Source organism: Cardiocondyla obscurior, linkage group LG06 (assembly GCF_019399895.1).
Source record: "Cardiocondyla obscurior isolate alpha-2009 linkage group LG06, Cobs3.1, whole genome shotgun sequence".
NCBI lineage: Eukaryota > Metazoa > Arthropoda > Insecta > Hymenoptera > Formicidae > Cardiocondyla > Cardiocondyla obscurior.
In genome coordinates this window covers 3,490,482-3,509,009 of record NC_091869.1, presented here as the reverse complement: position 1 = coordinate 3,509,009, position 18,528 = coordinate 3,490,482, and the positions used below count along the sequence as shown (strand labels likewise).

The following is an 18,528-nucleotide window of genomic DNA, read 5'->3' as shown; positions in this document are numbered from 1 at the left end:
TTAACTTGTTTAATACCCAATGTAGGAGAAATAATTTAATGGCCGCACGATTAATTATAGCTACACTGTATTTTTCATTTTTAACGCTAAGTATTGATTTGTGGTTATTATTATCAAGAATTTGACACAAAAATTTTGTTTTAAAACGAATTAACACACATATAATGTATATATCTATAATGTACAGAAAAATATTTTTAATAAAAATTTTTTTAGAGCATGTAATAATAGCGCACTTTCATACGTGATATATTTCAATAAAATTTCGATCAAATCATTTGCTGATTAATATAATTGTATATTTATAGTGAAACATTGAGAATCGAGCACATCTCATCTATCGAAGTTGAGTTATTGCAATAGTTCTATAGATCGAAAGTTTTGTAATTGAGTTTCTACTTGGTAGTTCTAATTGGTAATCGTCATTTCAAATAATTATTCAACAATCGATGTTTTGAATAAGTTATTACTAGACGGATTAACGATATCGGTTCTCATCAAACTTTCGACATTTTCCTATGCGCTTCAAAATTTTCAGATTATCGACAGATCACCACCATTCTTAGCATTTTATGTGGCAAATCTGATTAACACAGAAGGGTTATCGGGGAGTGTAATCGAATATAGGTCAGTTTACACGCGTCTTTATTCCGCGCTCTATTATATTCGGCAAGAAATGAACGAACCAGAAAGAAATTACAGTACGTAGATAAAAATCCTGATGATACCAAGTCGCACAGGTTTACTTACTCAGCTCACGCCACACTAAGAAAAGAACTGCCGTTATTTGTTCCCTCGGGATTGCTTGTATTTGTTCTGCCAGCCGGTCGATCGGTTAGCAATTCGATAACAAACTCCACCGGCGGAGGTTCTTATTCCGTCCCGTATTTTTTATCGTTCTCTCTATTTTTATAATATTGTATTTTTCCCGATGATTATTCAACAAAAAAGTGAATTTCAAAACATTGCAATTGATGTTAAAGAAAGACTAGAAAGTAGCTCACCATGATTTACGCAATATATATCTCTACGTATATCGTGAACATTTTCTATATGTATACCTACGCATTAATTACATTTAATTACCAAAAAATTTAAACCAATTGTAAAACATTTCAACAATATGGAAATGCGATAATGCGTTTTATTTTATTTTAATTAAAAAAAAAAAAAAAAATTAACCTGTTATATCGCATATTTATTTTTCATGTCGTATTACATTGCTCGATAACACATTACGCAATTACGCGATTTAAAAAAAAATATCCTGTTTAACAGGTATATTCTCATCGTTAACAGAGGTTGAAAAATTTTATTTAAATGACATAAACGAGACAATCGCGGCGTTTATTCCGCTCAACCTGGGTGAATTTTTTTGATGTGAATTGGAAACACAAGCGCCGCAACAGACAAGCGCGCTTGAAAATTTAAATTACGAATGCGATTATAGCGGAATTACTGGACAGAATCAAGATTCTATAAAATTCAATTTTAACGCAGGATATTGAATGTACGTTTCCATTTCCTCTGAAGTAATATCGCGCGTAATCTGTTTTCGAATTTTTATCCAACTTTTTAGTACTTAATTTATTAATTAAAGGATCGTAGATATATATATTTTTTGCGCATTAAAAGTTTTTGTTTTTATCGATGTTGAATGGTGGGGGGGCCGCTTCGGGCCGCATACATTGGCAGGAGTAAAATTAAAATCCATTATCGTGAGCGAGAACTCGACTCATAAAATTTTTCTAGTTCTATTTAGAAACGTGCTTCGCTCGCAGGGTGCGCGAGGATGGAGAAACTTGAGATTTTTGGCAACGCGTGGTACGATGCGATACTTATTTTTCTACTTTTCCCTCCCTTCGCTGGCACCCTTCCCTGACCATTCAACCGGCAGCAATCACATTTCGCGCACATATGTGAAAATTCATATTTCGAAAAAATATTGCGCGCATACACGAACACCGTGTAATTTCAACATTCCAATATTTGTAAAATTATAAAACACCCTCCCGTGCTCCGATTTGTCAAATATAAATACACAAATGTAGATTCTCTAATTATAGTTCGGATACAGACAGGTATATAAATCGCCGTTCAAGTTTTCCATATATTTCACTCATATACATATAATCATTTTATAAATATCTCTTCTGGTTTAAATATTATTTACTTTCAAATTTTGCGAGTTTTAAATTTATCATAACTAACTGGAGTAAATTCGCAATCGAATTTACTCCAGATCTAAAATCTCATTAGCATACTTGATCATCAATACTATTTTGATTCGAATCAATACTATTGCAACTTTCATACGTACGAGTTTTCTTTTTTTTTTTTCTTCTTTTTTTTTTTTTTTTTTTTGGAGAAGTTATATGCACAACAAGAGAGCAATTGTGAAACCGTAGCAAGATCGGTAACAATTTTATGGAAAAATAAATGACTGCTCTTTTTTTCCGGTATACGTCTGAAGGATTTCAAAGGGGGAAAGGAAAAGACGGAGTCAGAGAGAGGAGATATTTGTACGTATATCTCGATGTAACCCGGGATCCCGCCGCTATACGGACACACGGTAACAATGAGGCATCGTCGCGCACGAGCCAAATTCCGGCGACGCGGGCGTTTTTACGGAAATTAGACGGTCTGCCCTTCGGGGTGGAACTGGTTTTTGTTCGCTCAGCGCTTTTCTGCCAGCGCAGCGATTTCGTTGCGCGCCCGGCTCCACGAATGCGTTCAGTATCCGCAATGTCGAACGCCGCCCGCGGATCAGCCTGCGCGACAAAGTAGTAGAACCAGATATGCGGTCGGGCTTCGTTGCGTCCGGGCAGACAGACCGCCGGCTCTGAATGCCGACTATTCCGGATCGAATGGATCTGGTCGCTCGGCCGCGACCGTATCGGCCTACCGCTAGGTATGAGCCTCAATGGGAACCATCGGATCGAAGGGCTGATTTTCGATGACCGCGGCCTGGCACAACACAGATGTCCGATGGATACTCTTGGACATATCCCTTCGACATTCAAACATGCCCTCGATAGCCACAGTTCTGTACGTTCACTCGCTAATATTTGCTACCGTGTGAAGTCGTATTTTATATTTAAAACGTTACAATTATAATGCTAAGTCAAATTGATACTATTCTTAATTAAAAAAAAAAAAAAAGGAAAAAAAGAAGAAAAAAATCTACTGTTTGTGCATCTACTTCTTTTTTTAAACAAGCTAGATGAAAAAGTCAATATTTCAAGGCACTTGGATACCAGGGAATATCTGAGAATCATCATCGGATCTGTGTCAATGGGGGGAAGCGACCTCGGGGGAACTCGCTGTCTCTCCCTCAAAAGTTGAAAGACAGGCGATGTTGGAGAACTGTTGGCAGGGTGACGTTCGTGGTGTTTCGAATGGAAATAGATATTGATTTTCGTGTACGCGGCGCTGGTCGGAAACGAAACACTTTCGAGAAAAGCCAAGGCGTTGTCTTCTCGCGGCTCTTTGTCTCGGAGCGAAACGGAACGACGGCCGCAGACGGCGAAGGCGTTAAAGCAACAGGCTGGTCGCCGGCGACGTTCGCTGCGACGCTCGTCAAGTTCTGTCGAGTTCTTCGGAACTCGGTTAAGAAGATTTTTCGGTCGCGATTTAAGCGGACGCGCTATTGTTTCTTTCAACAGCGGAGCCCGGCTGAAAATTCATCTATCTTTTTGCCGTATCCGTCGCGCTCGTTTATCGTGAGTTTACGTTTTTCGCTCTTTTCAGACCGCACCGCGATACGAAGCGGGTGAAACTTTTGACGCGCAAATAAGACGTGTTTAAAACAATCATGTTTAGATCATGTGAGACGGATAACATTATCCTTCTAAGAAGAATAATGGGCATTTTCATCAATTTCGAACGACAGCTCGGTTTTCTTTGTAAAATTATTTCTAACGTTGTACATTAATTTTAAATTTAATGTCTTTGTTAATTAGAAAAAATTTTTTTCAAAAAACCTTGTTGTATAAAAAATATTATATATTTTTCTGCGCGAATACAGTCACAAAAAATTACTGTCATCTATTTCATACATTAAAGGAATATAAAAATTATTCTGTCTTTATTTTTTTCAATAAACTATAAAAAATATTGCAATAAAATAGTAAAATTTTTAATTAACTTTGCTACCTTTAACAACTCGGTATCTTGAAATTAAAAAAAAAAGAAAAAAATAAATAAGAAAGGTTTCTCAGCCCAACGGGGGGCAATTAATTCATTCACGTATAAAATAAATTGAAACGAGGTGCTGGTTCTACTTTAATATTTCTATTTTTTTTTTTTTTTTTTTTAAATGACAACTTTATTTTTTTAAGATAGTCCCAAGCTAGTCATTAGTTAAGAAATATATTTAATCTGCGCGATCTAACCACTAACTGCAAAATCAGATTAGTTAGATAAATTTCCACTCGGGTTTTTTAATTAAAAAATTTTTTTTTATAGCGGCATTCACGTGAAAAACAATTAATAGATATTTCATTATCGATAAGCATTAGTTTTATTAGTCGAAAGTTTCAATTACCTTACTCAACGATTATCGAATACGTTAAAAGTGAGTTTTAGTAAGAACGATCGAACACTTGTCATGATTCTATTCGAAATTACATGTCATCTCCAAGCATTCATATCTGCTGAATGATAATTTGCGTAATTCAGGTTTCCACGTGAACGCTTCGCTCCTGCCAAATTCTGATCGTTTCTCTTGCAAATAACCTTTTGGCTGGAATTCAGTTCCTTTTTTTCTTTTTTTTTTCTTTTATTCCGCACGGAAAATGGATCGGAGTGAATTTAACGTTACACAGAATGTTTTTCTTTGGCAATCTTCAAGCGTATGTTAAATTGTTGTAAAAAATTCAAAAATTAACGTAGAAGAATTTCGCAAAAAAAAAAATAAAAAATAAAAAAATTAAAAAAAAAACAGTTTTATATTGGATTTTAATAAATGATCGCCGGACTACGGGATGATTCCTGATATCTTTCTTGGCGATAGACAGTTAATCTCGCTGGTTGCGCACATCGCGGCATTTATTATGCATTTATTCCTCGTTGGAACGAATACTGTATTAGGTATCGCTGCGCGTCGGAGCATTTCGCATCCGCCGAAACTCAAGCGCGTGAGGAAAATCCGGGACGAGAGATCGAAGAAACTCGCGTCGAAGGGGGCTCAATGTGGTGCGCTTAAGCGAAAACTTAAATTACGCAAGTTGTTATTGAATAGATGCAAGCGTCCGGTTAACGATGCCGTATAAAGCCGAGTCGAAGCGTGAGCGTGCTGCTACTTGGTTGTTACGCCGAAATCGTTCGTCCCCGATCCGCGGCAATTTCTTCGACTTTAAACACCGGGCGTAACGACCGAAGGGAGGCCGGCCATCGAAACGCAGTCAGTTTGATAGACGAAAATTCGTACGATCGCGAAAATCGTCGATCCCTGGCAACTCGCCCCTTACGGCACGATCGACTTCAGACTTTCGTTACTCTCGCTCTCTTGGTCTTTCCCCGCCGCCCCGTATCCCCGCACCCCCAGCGAATCTCTTTCGGCTTCTTGCGCCACGATTTCCAGTTCCAATTTCGCATCGATAGAAGAGCGTCGCGCTCGATCCCCGATGCTGGAAGCCTCCTCCTCTTTCTCCCTCCCCCTCCAACCCTTCCCGTCCCGTTCTCTTTTTCTTTCTCTCTCAATCTGCAGTCGATTTTCTCGTGCATCGACCCAATTTCCCAGCCCGGTACGGGCAATTTAACACAGGTCTTCCCTCCACTTCGCCATGCCAGATTGGCGGAAGACCACTTTTTCAATGCCTATCGTGGGATAAGGGTCAGAACCGATTTTTAAGAGCGCTGCTGAACGGACTTTCGCGGACTTTACCGTGATCGGAGGGATAGTCGTGAGAGGGGAAATCTCCCCTATTCGTGTAAAAAATTTTTTTTACGAGCCGAGCGTTTAAAGTAAGTTCGCCGGCGCGTTGCTGCAGCGTGCGTAATTTCAAACGGTTTACGCATGGGGATGAAGTAGATTTTAATCTACATTTACGTAAGAGTTCGCGGACGTCATTACGATGAGATATAAAGTGAAAGATAAGTTTGTTTTAACCCACCGCGCTTTAATTACATTAACGGCGCGTTATTAATTAAAGAATTCTTTTGGATACTTGAAATAAAGAATTTACGTTGCCTACGTATTTTGAGCGATTTGTGAATTTTGTAATTATTCAACATTGATTAGTATTCTGGCTCCTAACAAGATACCGAAATGCGTCAGTAAATTATTGAATTAATTAATACTACGTTCATAATAATGACGAGTTCTACTTTAGGAAATCTGTATGCATTTGAATACACGTACGCAACGTATGATTATATGTATAAAAGGTATATAGAAGTTAAATATTGCCCTGCTCTGTTCTAGTTTATCCATTTTCCGGGAATGGATCCTGTCAGCTATTATATTTAACTGCAATATTCGCAGATCCATTACCTCAGATTAAAATAAGGGATAATTTGGCACTCACTCGCACGATGAACGGCAATGGACTTAATAACCTCGTTGAACTGCGAAAGCACGCAAATATATTACAGCAAAACGTCCAAAGGCGATCGATATCGTGATTTTCCAAACAACAATTACCTCGCGCGTTTAATATTTGACGTATTTGTCGCTCAGCCGTAAAAATAACGGTGGAAATATTCGCGTGACTTTTCAGGTAGGCGGGGAGAGGAAGACGGGAGGAAGGCGCTCGGTCTTTTCAGCTCGAGTCCACGGCTGTCTTATAAAGTATTTGAGAAATAAAACTTTTCCATCCGAATTTCTACATCAATCGGAACGAATTTCTACGTCATGAAACGAAGTTTACGCGAATAACGGGCGAATAATAATAAATTCCACTTACCTCTCGGCTCCTCTCGTCGATCTCTCGATGGCGGATCGCCTGCCGGATCACTTTTCCTTCACCTTCTTCCCCCTCAGGCGCCATGCTGTTCCTTTGTGGCACTCACACTCGCGAAAACACGATTAATTACGAGCGCGCGCGCGCGTGCTTTGTTCGCACATCAAAGTAACGGCACTCTCGCGGCGGTGCGACATTTTGGACGTTAACCACAACGCACCGCGGCACTTCACGTCGGTGAAAGAACGCGACGAAAAAGACGGAATGATTCGCGGGCGATCGCGGCACGGCCGATGGATCCCGGATGGAAGGCCTTAATCGCCGTATAAGCCCCGGATCTCCGCTGTGTGCTTAACAAATATCGAAGTTAATCGCCGTTATATTTGCCGGTCAAACGGCTCGAACGACGCCTGCGACGCAAGACCTGCGACCGCTTCGTGGACACGAACCGTTAGGGGTGTCAACTTATTAACAACGCTTCCCCCTCGCCGCGCCATAAATTAATTCGTCCGGCGGTCAAGAACACGGCCGTCTCGAAAAATCTAGCAATCCGCGTTTCGATTGCCGTCGATAGCGCGCAATATTGTTGAAACGTAATACATTTCGCGTGAATTCCGGCAAATACGCGCATTATTAATGAACCATGCATTATTGCGCTCTCAACGCGCGGATCGTATTACATTGAAATTCGCGAGAAGCTTGAAACGCCGAGGCTGCACGAGATAATGCATTCGAAATGCAAAAATGTAGAATTAATTTGTAATCCCCGCCCTTTATAATAGCCGCCTATGAATAATCCAGGCGGGGTATTCGCCGCGGCAAAGATTCATTGTTACGAACTTGTTAATAGGGAAAGACGACTGATTGCGCGGGCGCGGGATCATTAATTGTTCATTAAAAGTAATACCGTCCTGCCGCGGGCGGGTCTCGAGAGATAATTTTACGCGGGGGCGACAACGTGTTTGTCGCTCGACTCGGTGCGAATGACAACACGCCGACCTTGTGTAAATCTCGCGGCGTACGTCACGAAAATAAATACCGAGCACCGCGTTCGGCCAGTTTCAATGAAACATTTAACGTATCCGAAAACAGGAAAATATTTTAACGACACGAGAGCTTTTATCCGTTTAAAACAAACCGCATTTGTGCTTATTTGCGCGATTGCTCGCTCGATTTGGAACCTCCGCGTGGTACTCGCATCAAAATACATTTTTACATGTTAGCTCATCGCGATTCGAAATAGATTTTCATAATATAATCGCGCTGGGAATCGATACACTTGAAGAATTAAAACGGATCGCGTATCGAAATATTTCGAAACGCGCGAAATACGCGAAGCTGTCTGCGATATAATTAGAGATCTGACGCGAGTATTATATGGATTTTTTTTTTATTTCGCGACGGCTCAACCTCGCAATTTCAGAACAATTATCGTAACGCGTCGTTCGATTTGGTGACTTATACACGCGCCTCTCCCCCCGTCGTACCTTCTTCGCGCGGTATTTAACATTCGCGGCGCGACGCGTACAACATATTTTTGCAATATTCCGAGTACGTGACGCAATTTAATGTAACCGATCGGGGGCGAACTGTTTTTCCGCAAGTGCAACCGCCGTTGCCCCAACGGCGCGAAGGTTCGCGCGTGCAATTTCAGTGACACCCGTACGGCGCGTGTATATTTGCGAAGTGCGCCGGCGACCCCTCGTCTCGTACCACCGGGGCGAATTACCATATTCCGCGTTGCCCACCCATGCGCCACACGTTCCCGTGGGCTCGGCCCAGATTCCGTTTCCCTTCGCTTAATAAACAGAGCCTTTACTGTCGCGCGTCGCGCGAACGCAGTCACCGCACTTGAATCCGGTTATCTTTTATTGCGGATTCCAGCTCTTCCCGCATGGCTCCCATCCTCCCCCTTCTCACCGTCGTCCGGAAGCGAGACGACCGTCCCACGGACCCCCCGCGGTCTCTCCTCCGCGTCGTCGTTCAACGTTCCCCGAGTCTATTTTTACTCTTAGTTGTTGGCAAAATCAGATTTTTATTCCGCGTTCCTTCCGCGCGCCCTGTCGCGCCGCTCGTTAGCGCTGACGTTTTCGCAACGGCGTTTGCATTAGCATGGATATTATTCACGCGAAAGCCGATGGCTTCTGTACGATGTGGAAGGCAAAGGGAGGGGTTGAGGAGGAGACGTTGTACACGCCGGGGGTTAAAAAAGACAGGATAACACCGAGTGCCGCGGCGTCGCTGCATTTGCTTTCTAAGCGTACGTTGTGTTATCAAGTTTCGCGGATAAGGACCGGCGGGAACTTTGTTACGAACACTCGCATAGTATCGATCTGCGCGAGTTGCCGTGCGAATTAATAGATCCGCGGTATTTGTTCGGGGGAAACTGGCGAGTCCATTCACGTAAGAGAAGTTAGTTTTCTGAATAGAATTAACATAATCCGCTCCTCTATCTAAACACTCCGTGCGAATCACCGACTGAGTTGTATTTGGTGTCTTAACGAGTTAAAGCCGGTATTCATTTTATGTTTTCGAGTGTATCCGGTTTGTCAAAGCGAATGGAATTAGTTTACATTAATTAAAGAACATGCCGCGTGCCCGCGATATCGTTCGCCGCTCGGTATATTATTTGTCACGCGACTTTGTCGACGCGCGTGTAACTCGAGTCGAGACACGTAATGTACGCATACCTCGGGAAGCCAGTATTCCGGGATAACAAATAGTCGAACCGTGTCCGAGTGACGGTAAACGACTTTGAGAAAGGAGAGGGGCTCGGACCGGAATGAACAGGCCTTCGGAAAAAGTGAAGGGTCCAGGCTTGTAAGAGAGATGGGATGCGCGAGGAGGGAAGATTTTAAATCGAGTGAACCAATGTTGTTGATGATGCAGATCCCGCGTCAACATCCCCCTGTGACACAAAGAAAGAGCGGACCGGAGGTAAAACGGAGAAGCGTTTTATTCGCATGCAATCGGGCGAATCATTGATCGTCGTCGAGCCGACTGCATAGGATATCGGAAAAATTCCGGGGAAAGAACTCGTACCCCCCGATGTATTAATATCGGAAAAATGGAGCGGGGCCTTTATCCCGTAAGCGTTGACAAATTTCGTTTACCAATGCGACCGAACGCGAGAGAAATTAAAGCGCATTTAACACTTGGGTATATTATCGCTCGGTCTCATTCAGGTGTAATTATATATCACGAATGCAACGCGGAATTGTGAAGCAACAAGAAGGACGTTACACGCGGTGGAAGAAAAATGTAACCACGAAAGAGTAGGGCTTTGCTGTGTAAGAGAGCCGTCACTAAAAAGTGTTACGAAGAACAGGCTGGAGCAACACCTGCAAGCCGTGAAATATTACGACTATTTATTCAGTTCTTTTTAAGAGGATATATATATATATATATATATATATATTGTATATATATATCCCCGACCAATGAATATATCCAAGGTCTCGCCAAGACTTTTCCTCAAGTCCTTCCGTAATATCAATTTACTTCTTCAAGATTTCGAATTCTGTCGTTTCTTCTTCGCGCCGTGGCAACACGAAGAAGGAATACCGATGCAGCAAACGCCAAAAGAACTAAAAATCTCCCTCCCACCTCGGTTTCTTTTATGTGCGGATTATCTTCTCCTTTAGAATGAAAACTAAACAAGAAACTTTCTCTTTCTTGATAGACTCTGATAGTTCCTGCCATTTATTGACAATTTGTAGAGCCCTTAGGACTCCATTATCCATGGACTCTCTTCAGATAAGAACTTGTAGAACTACCTGCACTATCGGAGAAACCGTGGATATCTAGTACAAACTAATATTAGAAGTTCGCAAGATGTATTATAAATCAATTCCATATATTATATTTAACGTTGTTACTTATTAAAACTAAAGCCGGCTTTAACTGATTTATAATGCGCAATTGGAATAAGTATAAAATGATATTTATAATATTAAACAGTCTAAAGATAGCTTGATAAAATATGTTTCCGTTTTATCGCATCGATCAGGAGAGAATTCATCGTTGCATTTGTCAAAATATAAATTCAACATATTTTTCCTCGATGTGGGAAATAATTTCAAGTTTTAAGCCTCCGCTTCGGGGAAAGAATATCCGTTTTCCGCGCTCATATAAAGTTAAAGGAACTTCGTTTCGATCATCGCGTTACGTTGAATCTCACGAATGACGAGAATGGAATTAGAATACAATGCATTTGAATCTGCCTCTGTATATATGAAGGTTATTCAAACTTGGGGAAATTTAATTTATTTTGCAGGGTGAGGGGGCATGTTGGTGTGTCGGCGGTTGCTGCTGATCGCAGCCGCGATTGCGGCCTCGATCGAGGCTGGCTCGACTAGTTACCATCCCGGCATCTCGTCATCGGACTACTCCGGATACCCGGGTGGATACGCGGTTTACTCCGGCGCGACGTCACCCGAGTCCTCGCCGTCGTCGAGCTCGTCCACGTCCGGTCCGACATCGGAGCCCGCAGCGAGCAGCAACGCGGAGCCGCTCTGCCGGCCGTCCGAGTTCCGATGCGACACGACCGGACATTGCGTCGCCCAGGACAAGTACTGCGATGGCGAGAATGACTGCGACGACAAATCTGACGAGCCGAGATATTGCACCCGTGAGTATCCCCCTCGCGAACGAACGGAGACGTCGAACAAAGCAAGTCGCCGCGCCGCCGGGGCGAATCAATACGCGCAGGTTAGGTATTTCACTCTGTCTCTCTTTCTCCCCCGCCCTTCACTCCCGCCCGATTGCCTTTTTATTAGGCATTTTTGATTCTTGAAAAATCATATAAGGTCACTATAAGACGTAAAGTCGGGCACCGATCCCGATGGTTTGTTTAAAGACTTTTCTAGCGGCTCTCTCTCACGTTAAATTGCGAAATTTTGCAGCGTTATCGAGCAATGTAACGAGCTCGAAGTGGAAGGCTATGTTCATCAAGTGGATCAGAGATTTTGTTTTTGAAAATTGAAAAGCTTTTTCCCGTTGTCGGAAATATATATCTCATATTAGCAACGGTTAATTGGGTAAACAATACATACATAAAATGTATTTATAGCAATTTCAGAAGTAGCGAAAAATAATTACAAATATTTTTGGTCATGCGTGATTGGCTATTCATTTGATATGCTGAAAATATTACAAATTATATTGCATACACATTAAACCAGAAACAAAATTTTCGCTTACTCAAGCGGATAATTTTAGAGCGATAATTATTTAACTGCACGTGTTATTATTTCATGTCAATAAAAAAAAGAAAATAAATAAAATAAATAAATAAAGTAAAATAAAAAATTTTTTTTTATAGAAAACTCATCGAGAACACAAAGTATTGTCAGTGTACTTGTTCCGACATATGAATTGTATTAATATACAAGCCCGTAGTCGAATAATTTTTATTTAATAATTTAATGAGGTAAATAATTTGTACGATTATTATTGGTATAATAGTAATTATCACTTCATACGAAATTTAATCGATTTGCAAAGCTCAAATATAATTATGTTATACAAATATCACATTTTCATCCCTTTGAATTTTTAATTTTCGATAATATATGCGACACATTTCAATAGAAACGTAACATAATAGAAGGAATTCATTATAGTATTCATGATCCAATTCCTTCATAGAATTTCAAATTGCATATTAAAATGTACGCAGGCCCAAGCAAGCTAATTACCTGGAATAATTAGATATACTTTCTGCTCGCGATGGCCGTGAAATAAGAACACGAGGAATACCGATAAATACGTGCAGGAGTTCCAATCAGAATTCTTATTAATCAATAACAATGATCTTGAATCACAGGCGGGCAAATGTTCAAGCTACTTCGAATCGATTCGCGGCGATTTATCTGAAAATATATTTGTATTAAATTTCTCGACAAACTTTTTATTTTTTTTTAAACATCTAGCTTAAATTCTTATTAAAGACAAATATAGATAGAGAAATGTGGGATGTATTAAATGTAAATACAAATGTGAGATCTGTAAATTTGACCGTACGCAAATGTTTCACTGACAAACACGGCTGAAGAAAGTCATTGATTCAAAATCGCACATTGTGCACGCGCAAGAAAGAGAGAAGTAAAGTTTTTATGAGTATTTATATATTTTACAAAATAACTTTTCTTTCTTTTATTATATCGCGTTATAATCTGGCATAATTATAACCGCGGGATTTATTTTTCGTGCATAATAATTGCGCAATGAAAACATTCCGGTTTACTGGTAGACCTTGCGCGTGCAGGAAGCTGCGGGAGTAGTTAGGATAGAGTTAGTATTTTGTTTCGAATAATATATATATTTTATCTCTCGACCGTATCATAAATATTATCGTGACGGGGTATTGAAATATCCCAGGATAAATTTTCGCGGCACGATCATAACGTGACGGAAGCATTTCCGCTTGCAATCGGAACATTATACGGTCCGATGTGCAAGGATATACCGTGCGCTTAGTTAGGCGTTAAAGCTCTGCCGGGTATTATTTTACCGTGTCGCGCGATAACACGATTATACGAGGCGGTTTACTTTTCCGCGCGTAATTATTGCACAGTGGAGAAAAGAAACGGACAAACAAACGTTTCAGCTTGCAATCGGACGCTGTACGGTGACGTCGGCCGGACCTACAGGGTGGAAATCCGCCGGCCAAGGGAGGACCGACTGCCATTCCTGTGTCACCTCAACTTCACTGCCGCCGGATCTGATCTCGGGGATCTAGTCCAGGTTGGACGTAGAAATGATGTAGTTGTAGAAAATAATGCTGACTGGTGCCCACCCGGCGGCGTAGGAGCCTGTCACGGAACAGACAGCGGGCCGACCCGCCGCGCCGGAGCCCGGATAATAATTTATATCCCAGCTTTTACGATTCTTATCGCGTTTATTGGCGAAATTAAATCAACTCCCGCGCTGAGTAAACACCGCGCTCGCCATCACGGAATACGCTTACTCTATACCGATCTCTGATTCCGAACCGCAAGTTTCCGTCAGGTATATATATATTTTCGAGCCTGATTCATATTGACACACCGATTATTATATCTCTCCGCAATGATAAAATCGATACTTACTTTGTTAGCGGAACACAATCAAGCGCGGTCAAGAGTATAAAGTTTTCACGATCGATGGATGGAGGACAAATAAATCTCGGAACAATAAAAGCACAAATGATCCGACGGTGTAAAAATACTCGGGGCTGTCTAAATATTTCAAGCGGCAGTTTTCTTGTATGAAATTCAGCATTTGCAAATCAAAGAATATTGAACAATTTTTTTTTTCGTCAAATTTATCGTGAAACTACAATAGTTTTAATAGATTTTTAAGTATAAAAAAAAACAAAAACAAAAAAATAAGAAAAAATTGGTTATTATCATGACACAATATGTTCTATACATTTACGTTATGAAATATATGATAAACTACGTTTTTATATATATATATATAAATATTTTTATATCACAGGAACGAGGTAGAATTTCCTCTTACTAGTGTATTTCATTAATTTGCAGTGTAACACGAGCTGAATGTAGCGTTGCGTAATAATTAACGGGATTATAATAGAAATATTTGCTTTTATCGCGAAGGGTCTGTGCGTATTATAACTGTGTTTTAACTTTTATCTTTAGTTTTACTCCCAACAAAAATCGTTAGCCAGTTCACGGGTACTCGCTTGCTCATAACTTTTAGAATAATGCCCTTCTCTCTCGTCCCTGGTGTTACAGTTAACTTTTGATACCTTCACGGTCGGCCGCTTTCTATCCTTTACGTCGGAAGGATGTCCAGATGGTTTCATGACTATTCGCGAAGAAGGTCGTCCTGCGACGGGAGGACAATGGTGTGGCAGCGCGTGGGGATATACCGTCTATTACAGCGAAACTCCTTCCATCAATCTGACTTTATATTTACTACGTTTATCAGAGCAGGTAAGAAATTGCGTCAGCTTAAGGGGATGCGCGTTCTGATTTTCCACAAACGCCGCGGAAACATGGATCTTTTATCAAAGTTGTTTCCTGGCGGTATTTTAATTTAAATAACGATATTGAAAATCGGATTTTTTCTTTTTTTTTTCCAGAATAGAAATATCGTTCTTTTTCTATTCTTCCTTCCTTTTTTTTTTCTTTCTTTCTTTTTTTTTCTTAATATTATAAATTTATTGTGTGTAAAATTGAACTGCAAATTGTCGTCGTAAAGAGAAATTTTTGAAACGCATCGGCGAGGAGATAGTATGAAAAAAGTTTCCCAACTGGGAGAATATTCAACGTGAAGTAAAAGGAACGACGCGTCACGATCGCTATCACAATTTCGGGGAATTTTTCCGTGTCTTAGGGTATCGGCTACAACTTCGACTTCAAGCTGTCGTACAAGTTCCTGAGAAGAAGCGAAGCGCATCTCAGATACGGAAACAGCAGCATGTCCACATGGCGTGGCGAGCTGGTGAACGGCACGTATTGCGATCGCGTCCTCACCAAATGCGATACTAGAGCCTGCCGGCTGCAGTCGCCGAATTATCCCGGAGTTTACCCCAGGAATGTCACTTGCTACTATCGGGTGGAGCAAAACCGCGCGCCGGTAGGTCATCGGGCTCTGCTCGCCGTTAGTCAGCGAAACAGTCACAAGATACACATTAAGGACCAAGTCGTAAAATACGACAGAAGTCAGCGAGTGCTAAGGTAAATCGCCAATGTCGATGACGCTAATAAACCTAATACTTTGAGAATTAGAATATCGAATTAATATTAAACGTATCGCCAATACTTGAGCTCATCTTTTTCTTTTCTTTTTTCTTTCTTTTTTTTTTTTTTTTTTTTTTACATTGCACAAGAATTTTTGCGATAGAGAAGTAAAGATATTCCGGAAGGACCAATGTCAGTAATATACAGAGAATGTATTTTCCAAGTAAAATTCGCGCGCTTTTCAAGGGTGTGGGATCAGTGCAACGTCGTGCAGGATTACTTAACGGTATATGACGGAGGTTCAACCTCAGACCGAGTGCTTGTAAGGCTGTGCGGAGGAGATGCGGTGCCAGATATCATCAGCAGTCACAATACCATGTTGTTAGAGTTCCACACGTCCCCGTACGACAATCCGTTTCATCCAGTACCACTGTCTTTTCTGCCAGGATTTGAACTCGAAGTTCAGGTAATGCTCGAGCGTTGTAATCTTATTACTTGACGTCACGAAAAAGTTGCAAAAATGTGAAAGGTACAATTTATAAAACTAATTATTTACAACCACTCTGATTACACGAATAATTAAATTGTAAAGTTTAATTTAAATACAAATTGAAATTAAATATTTCCGACAGTTAATTAATATCGTCTTTTTTTTTTTTTTTTTTTTTTTTTTACGCGTACATTCACGCGTGTGCAGGTGATCTTTGTCGACGAAAAGTCTCGGAGTTTCGTAAAGGAAAACGACAACTGCGATTTTTATATATCCGGCGATGAAAACTCGTCGGGGATTCTGGAAAATCCGAAACACTCTTTACCGCCGAACACAACTTGCCGTTATCACTTCCAAGGGAAAGTCAACGAAATCGTTTGGTTATCGTTCGTTAAGTATTACGCCGCCAGCGTGGAAGCCGCTGCAAGTATCGACACTGCCGCTGATTGCAATGCAAAGCTTTTGATATGGGACGGTGATATCACAGTGGACAAACTTGCTTCCAGCCGAAAAGTACGTACCAAATTGTACCACCCTTTCCTCGCAAAGTCTGTTACTTAGCAACTTTCTTGCTTCGTTACTGAAGTAATATAACTTCGTTACTAAAGTAACTTTGTTAGTAAAGTAATAAAGATATAAACACAAATTTTCAAAAGGGAGCTTTGATTCCGCGAGCAAGAATTGGATAATCAAATATCTCGCAAGAGGAATATAACGATTATAAAATTTTCTCTTCGATAAAAAAAAAGAAGTTTAAGGATATAATTATTATAGTAACATCAAAAAATATTTTTTACGTGCTAATGTAACACTCGATACAATTATCGTTAAGTCGCGTCGACAAGCACTCAGCTTCTTATCTGACACATCTTCTATGTAATTAATTTCACAGAATATTACGCTGATGGGACAGTTCTGTAAGGACGACATACCGCGACTCTGTGATCACAGTCTGCTGCGTAACAGTAGCCGTCATACGCGGCCATGTAGCCTCGCGGAGAGTTACGTGTCGACCGGCCGCGATCTCACCCTGGAGCACATATTGCGCCAGGGTAGCGCCCTGTATCCAATAAGTTTCGTGCTACGCTACGAGTTCGTCCACGAGGCCATCTCGTGTAACCACGTGTTCACCTCGACGCCGTCGGCCTCATCCACGTCTTCCACGTCGTCTTTATCGTCCTCATCATCCTCTTCATCTTCCTTATCGTCCAACGCCGGGAGATTTGCGTCGCCGAAAAACGTCTTCTTCTACGGTCGCGGCGGGGCGCAAAATCTAAGCTGCGTGTATAGATTTGAGGCCGATCCTGATCACAGAATAGAACTGTCCTTCGTCAGAGCCTCCTTTGGTGGCAAGAACTGCGCGTCTTATGTAGACCCACTGGTGACTCGATGGACGTGTGATCGCCGTATGGCGGATGTTAGAAAGTTCGGTATGGCGGACCTCATCGTCGCTGAATATCCTTGGCAAGGAGTCGAACTGGTACGTGTAGCATAATAAAATTTTTTTTTCATTGAATTTAATTAAAAAAAATTTTTTTTTTTTAATGAATTGTTTTAAATATTTATCTGAGATGATTGACATTAAAGTTTCAAACATTTATAAATAGTTAAGTATTTTTATTTTATTGTAATTTAATTCTTCTATTTATGATTACCGTAATTTTCTGTTTTCAGCTCCGCGATTGTTTGTGCTCAAACGTGAGCGAGAAGATCGTCGTACGAACTCTGACCTCGAACGTAGTGGAGGTCAGGTTCTCTATTACGCTCATGAACGTTACCCAGGATTACCGAGACTTCTTCTTTGAGGGAGAATACCGTTTCGTTCCGGTGAACGCTGATTCAACCGAGCACGGATGCTCAACGAAACTTGAAGAGCGACGGTTACGCGGTACCAGCGGCGAGATCTCTCTCAGGAGCCCCTTGCCACGAATAATACCCGGGTTGGCCTCGGTGGAAGAAATTCTGACGAACACGGAAGATCTAACGGCAACGCAATGCGTGAACGAGCCGTGGCTGATCGAGCCCGAGGACGCGCGCATTAATTTCCTGTACTTAAGAACTGCCGGCTACAGTATTACTTTAGACAACTTTATGGAGTGCACGACGCAAAACAGAATTATCGTTTACTCGGCCGCGAATACAAAAGAGCGCAGTGTGATTTGTCCGGAGGGTGGCGCCGACACGGCCAGAACCGTCGACTTCTTCTCGGGTGGCTGGAATTACAGTGTCGTGAATGCGAGCGTGGCGATGGCGCAGCATTCCCGCAGTTTTGTCGTAGAATTTCTTCAACGGGAACCCGGTTTCTACGCCGTCACGTGGATCGCGATCTCTAAACGTTTACCAGCCACATCTAACTTGGGCGCGAACGCATTCACCGTATTGCCCACGGAGGATTGCCCATACAGGTTTGTTGTGCGATTTCTGTACGTCTCGTGAAATG

General features: G+C 41.3%; 1 protein-coding gene across 3 annotated transcripts in view; it reads left to right on the top strand.

Annotated features, from left to right (window-relative positions):
* LOC139103306 (uncharacterized) overlaps window positions 1–18,528 on the top strand; it is a 63,006-nt gene that overhangs the window by 40,615 nt on the left and 3,863 nt on the right. For 2 of the 3 annotated variants that reach the window (XM_070657829.1, XM_070657828.1), the window contains exons 2-9: window positions 11,182–11,535; window positions 13,516–13,652; window positions 14,648–14,848; window positions 15,252–15,595; window positions 15,845–16,064; window positions 16,296–16,601; window positions 16,981–17,568; window positions 17,763–18,493. In XM_070657829.1, the coding sequence (XP_070513930.1) occupies window positions 11,193–11,535; window positions 13,516–13,652; window positions 14,648–14,848; window positions 15,252–15,595; window positions 15,845–16,064; window positions 16,296–16,601; window positions 16,981–17,568; window positions 17,763–18,493 (2,870 nt within the window). In that variant the 5' untranslated portion in view covers window positions 11,182–11,192. Of the gene's footprint in view, window positions 1–11,181; window positions 11,536–13,515; window positions 13,653–14,647; window positions 14,849–15,251; window positions 15,596–15,844; window positions 16,065–16,295; window positions 16,602–16,980; window positions 17,569–17,762; window positions 18,494–18,528 lie in introns of those variants that run through there. The other variant, XM_070657830.1, reaches the window with a different exon arrangement.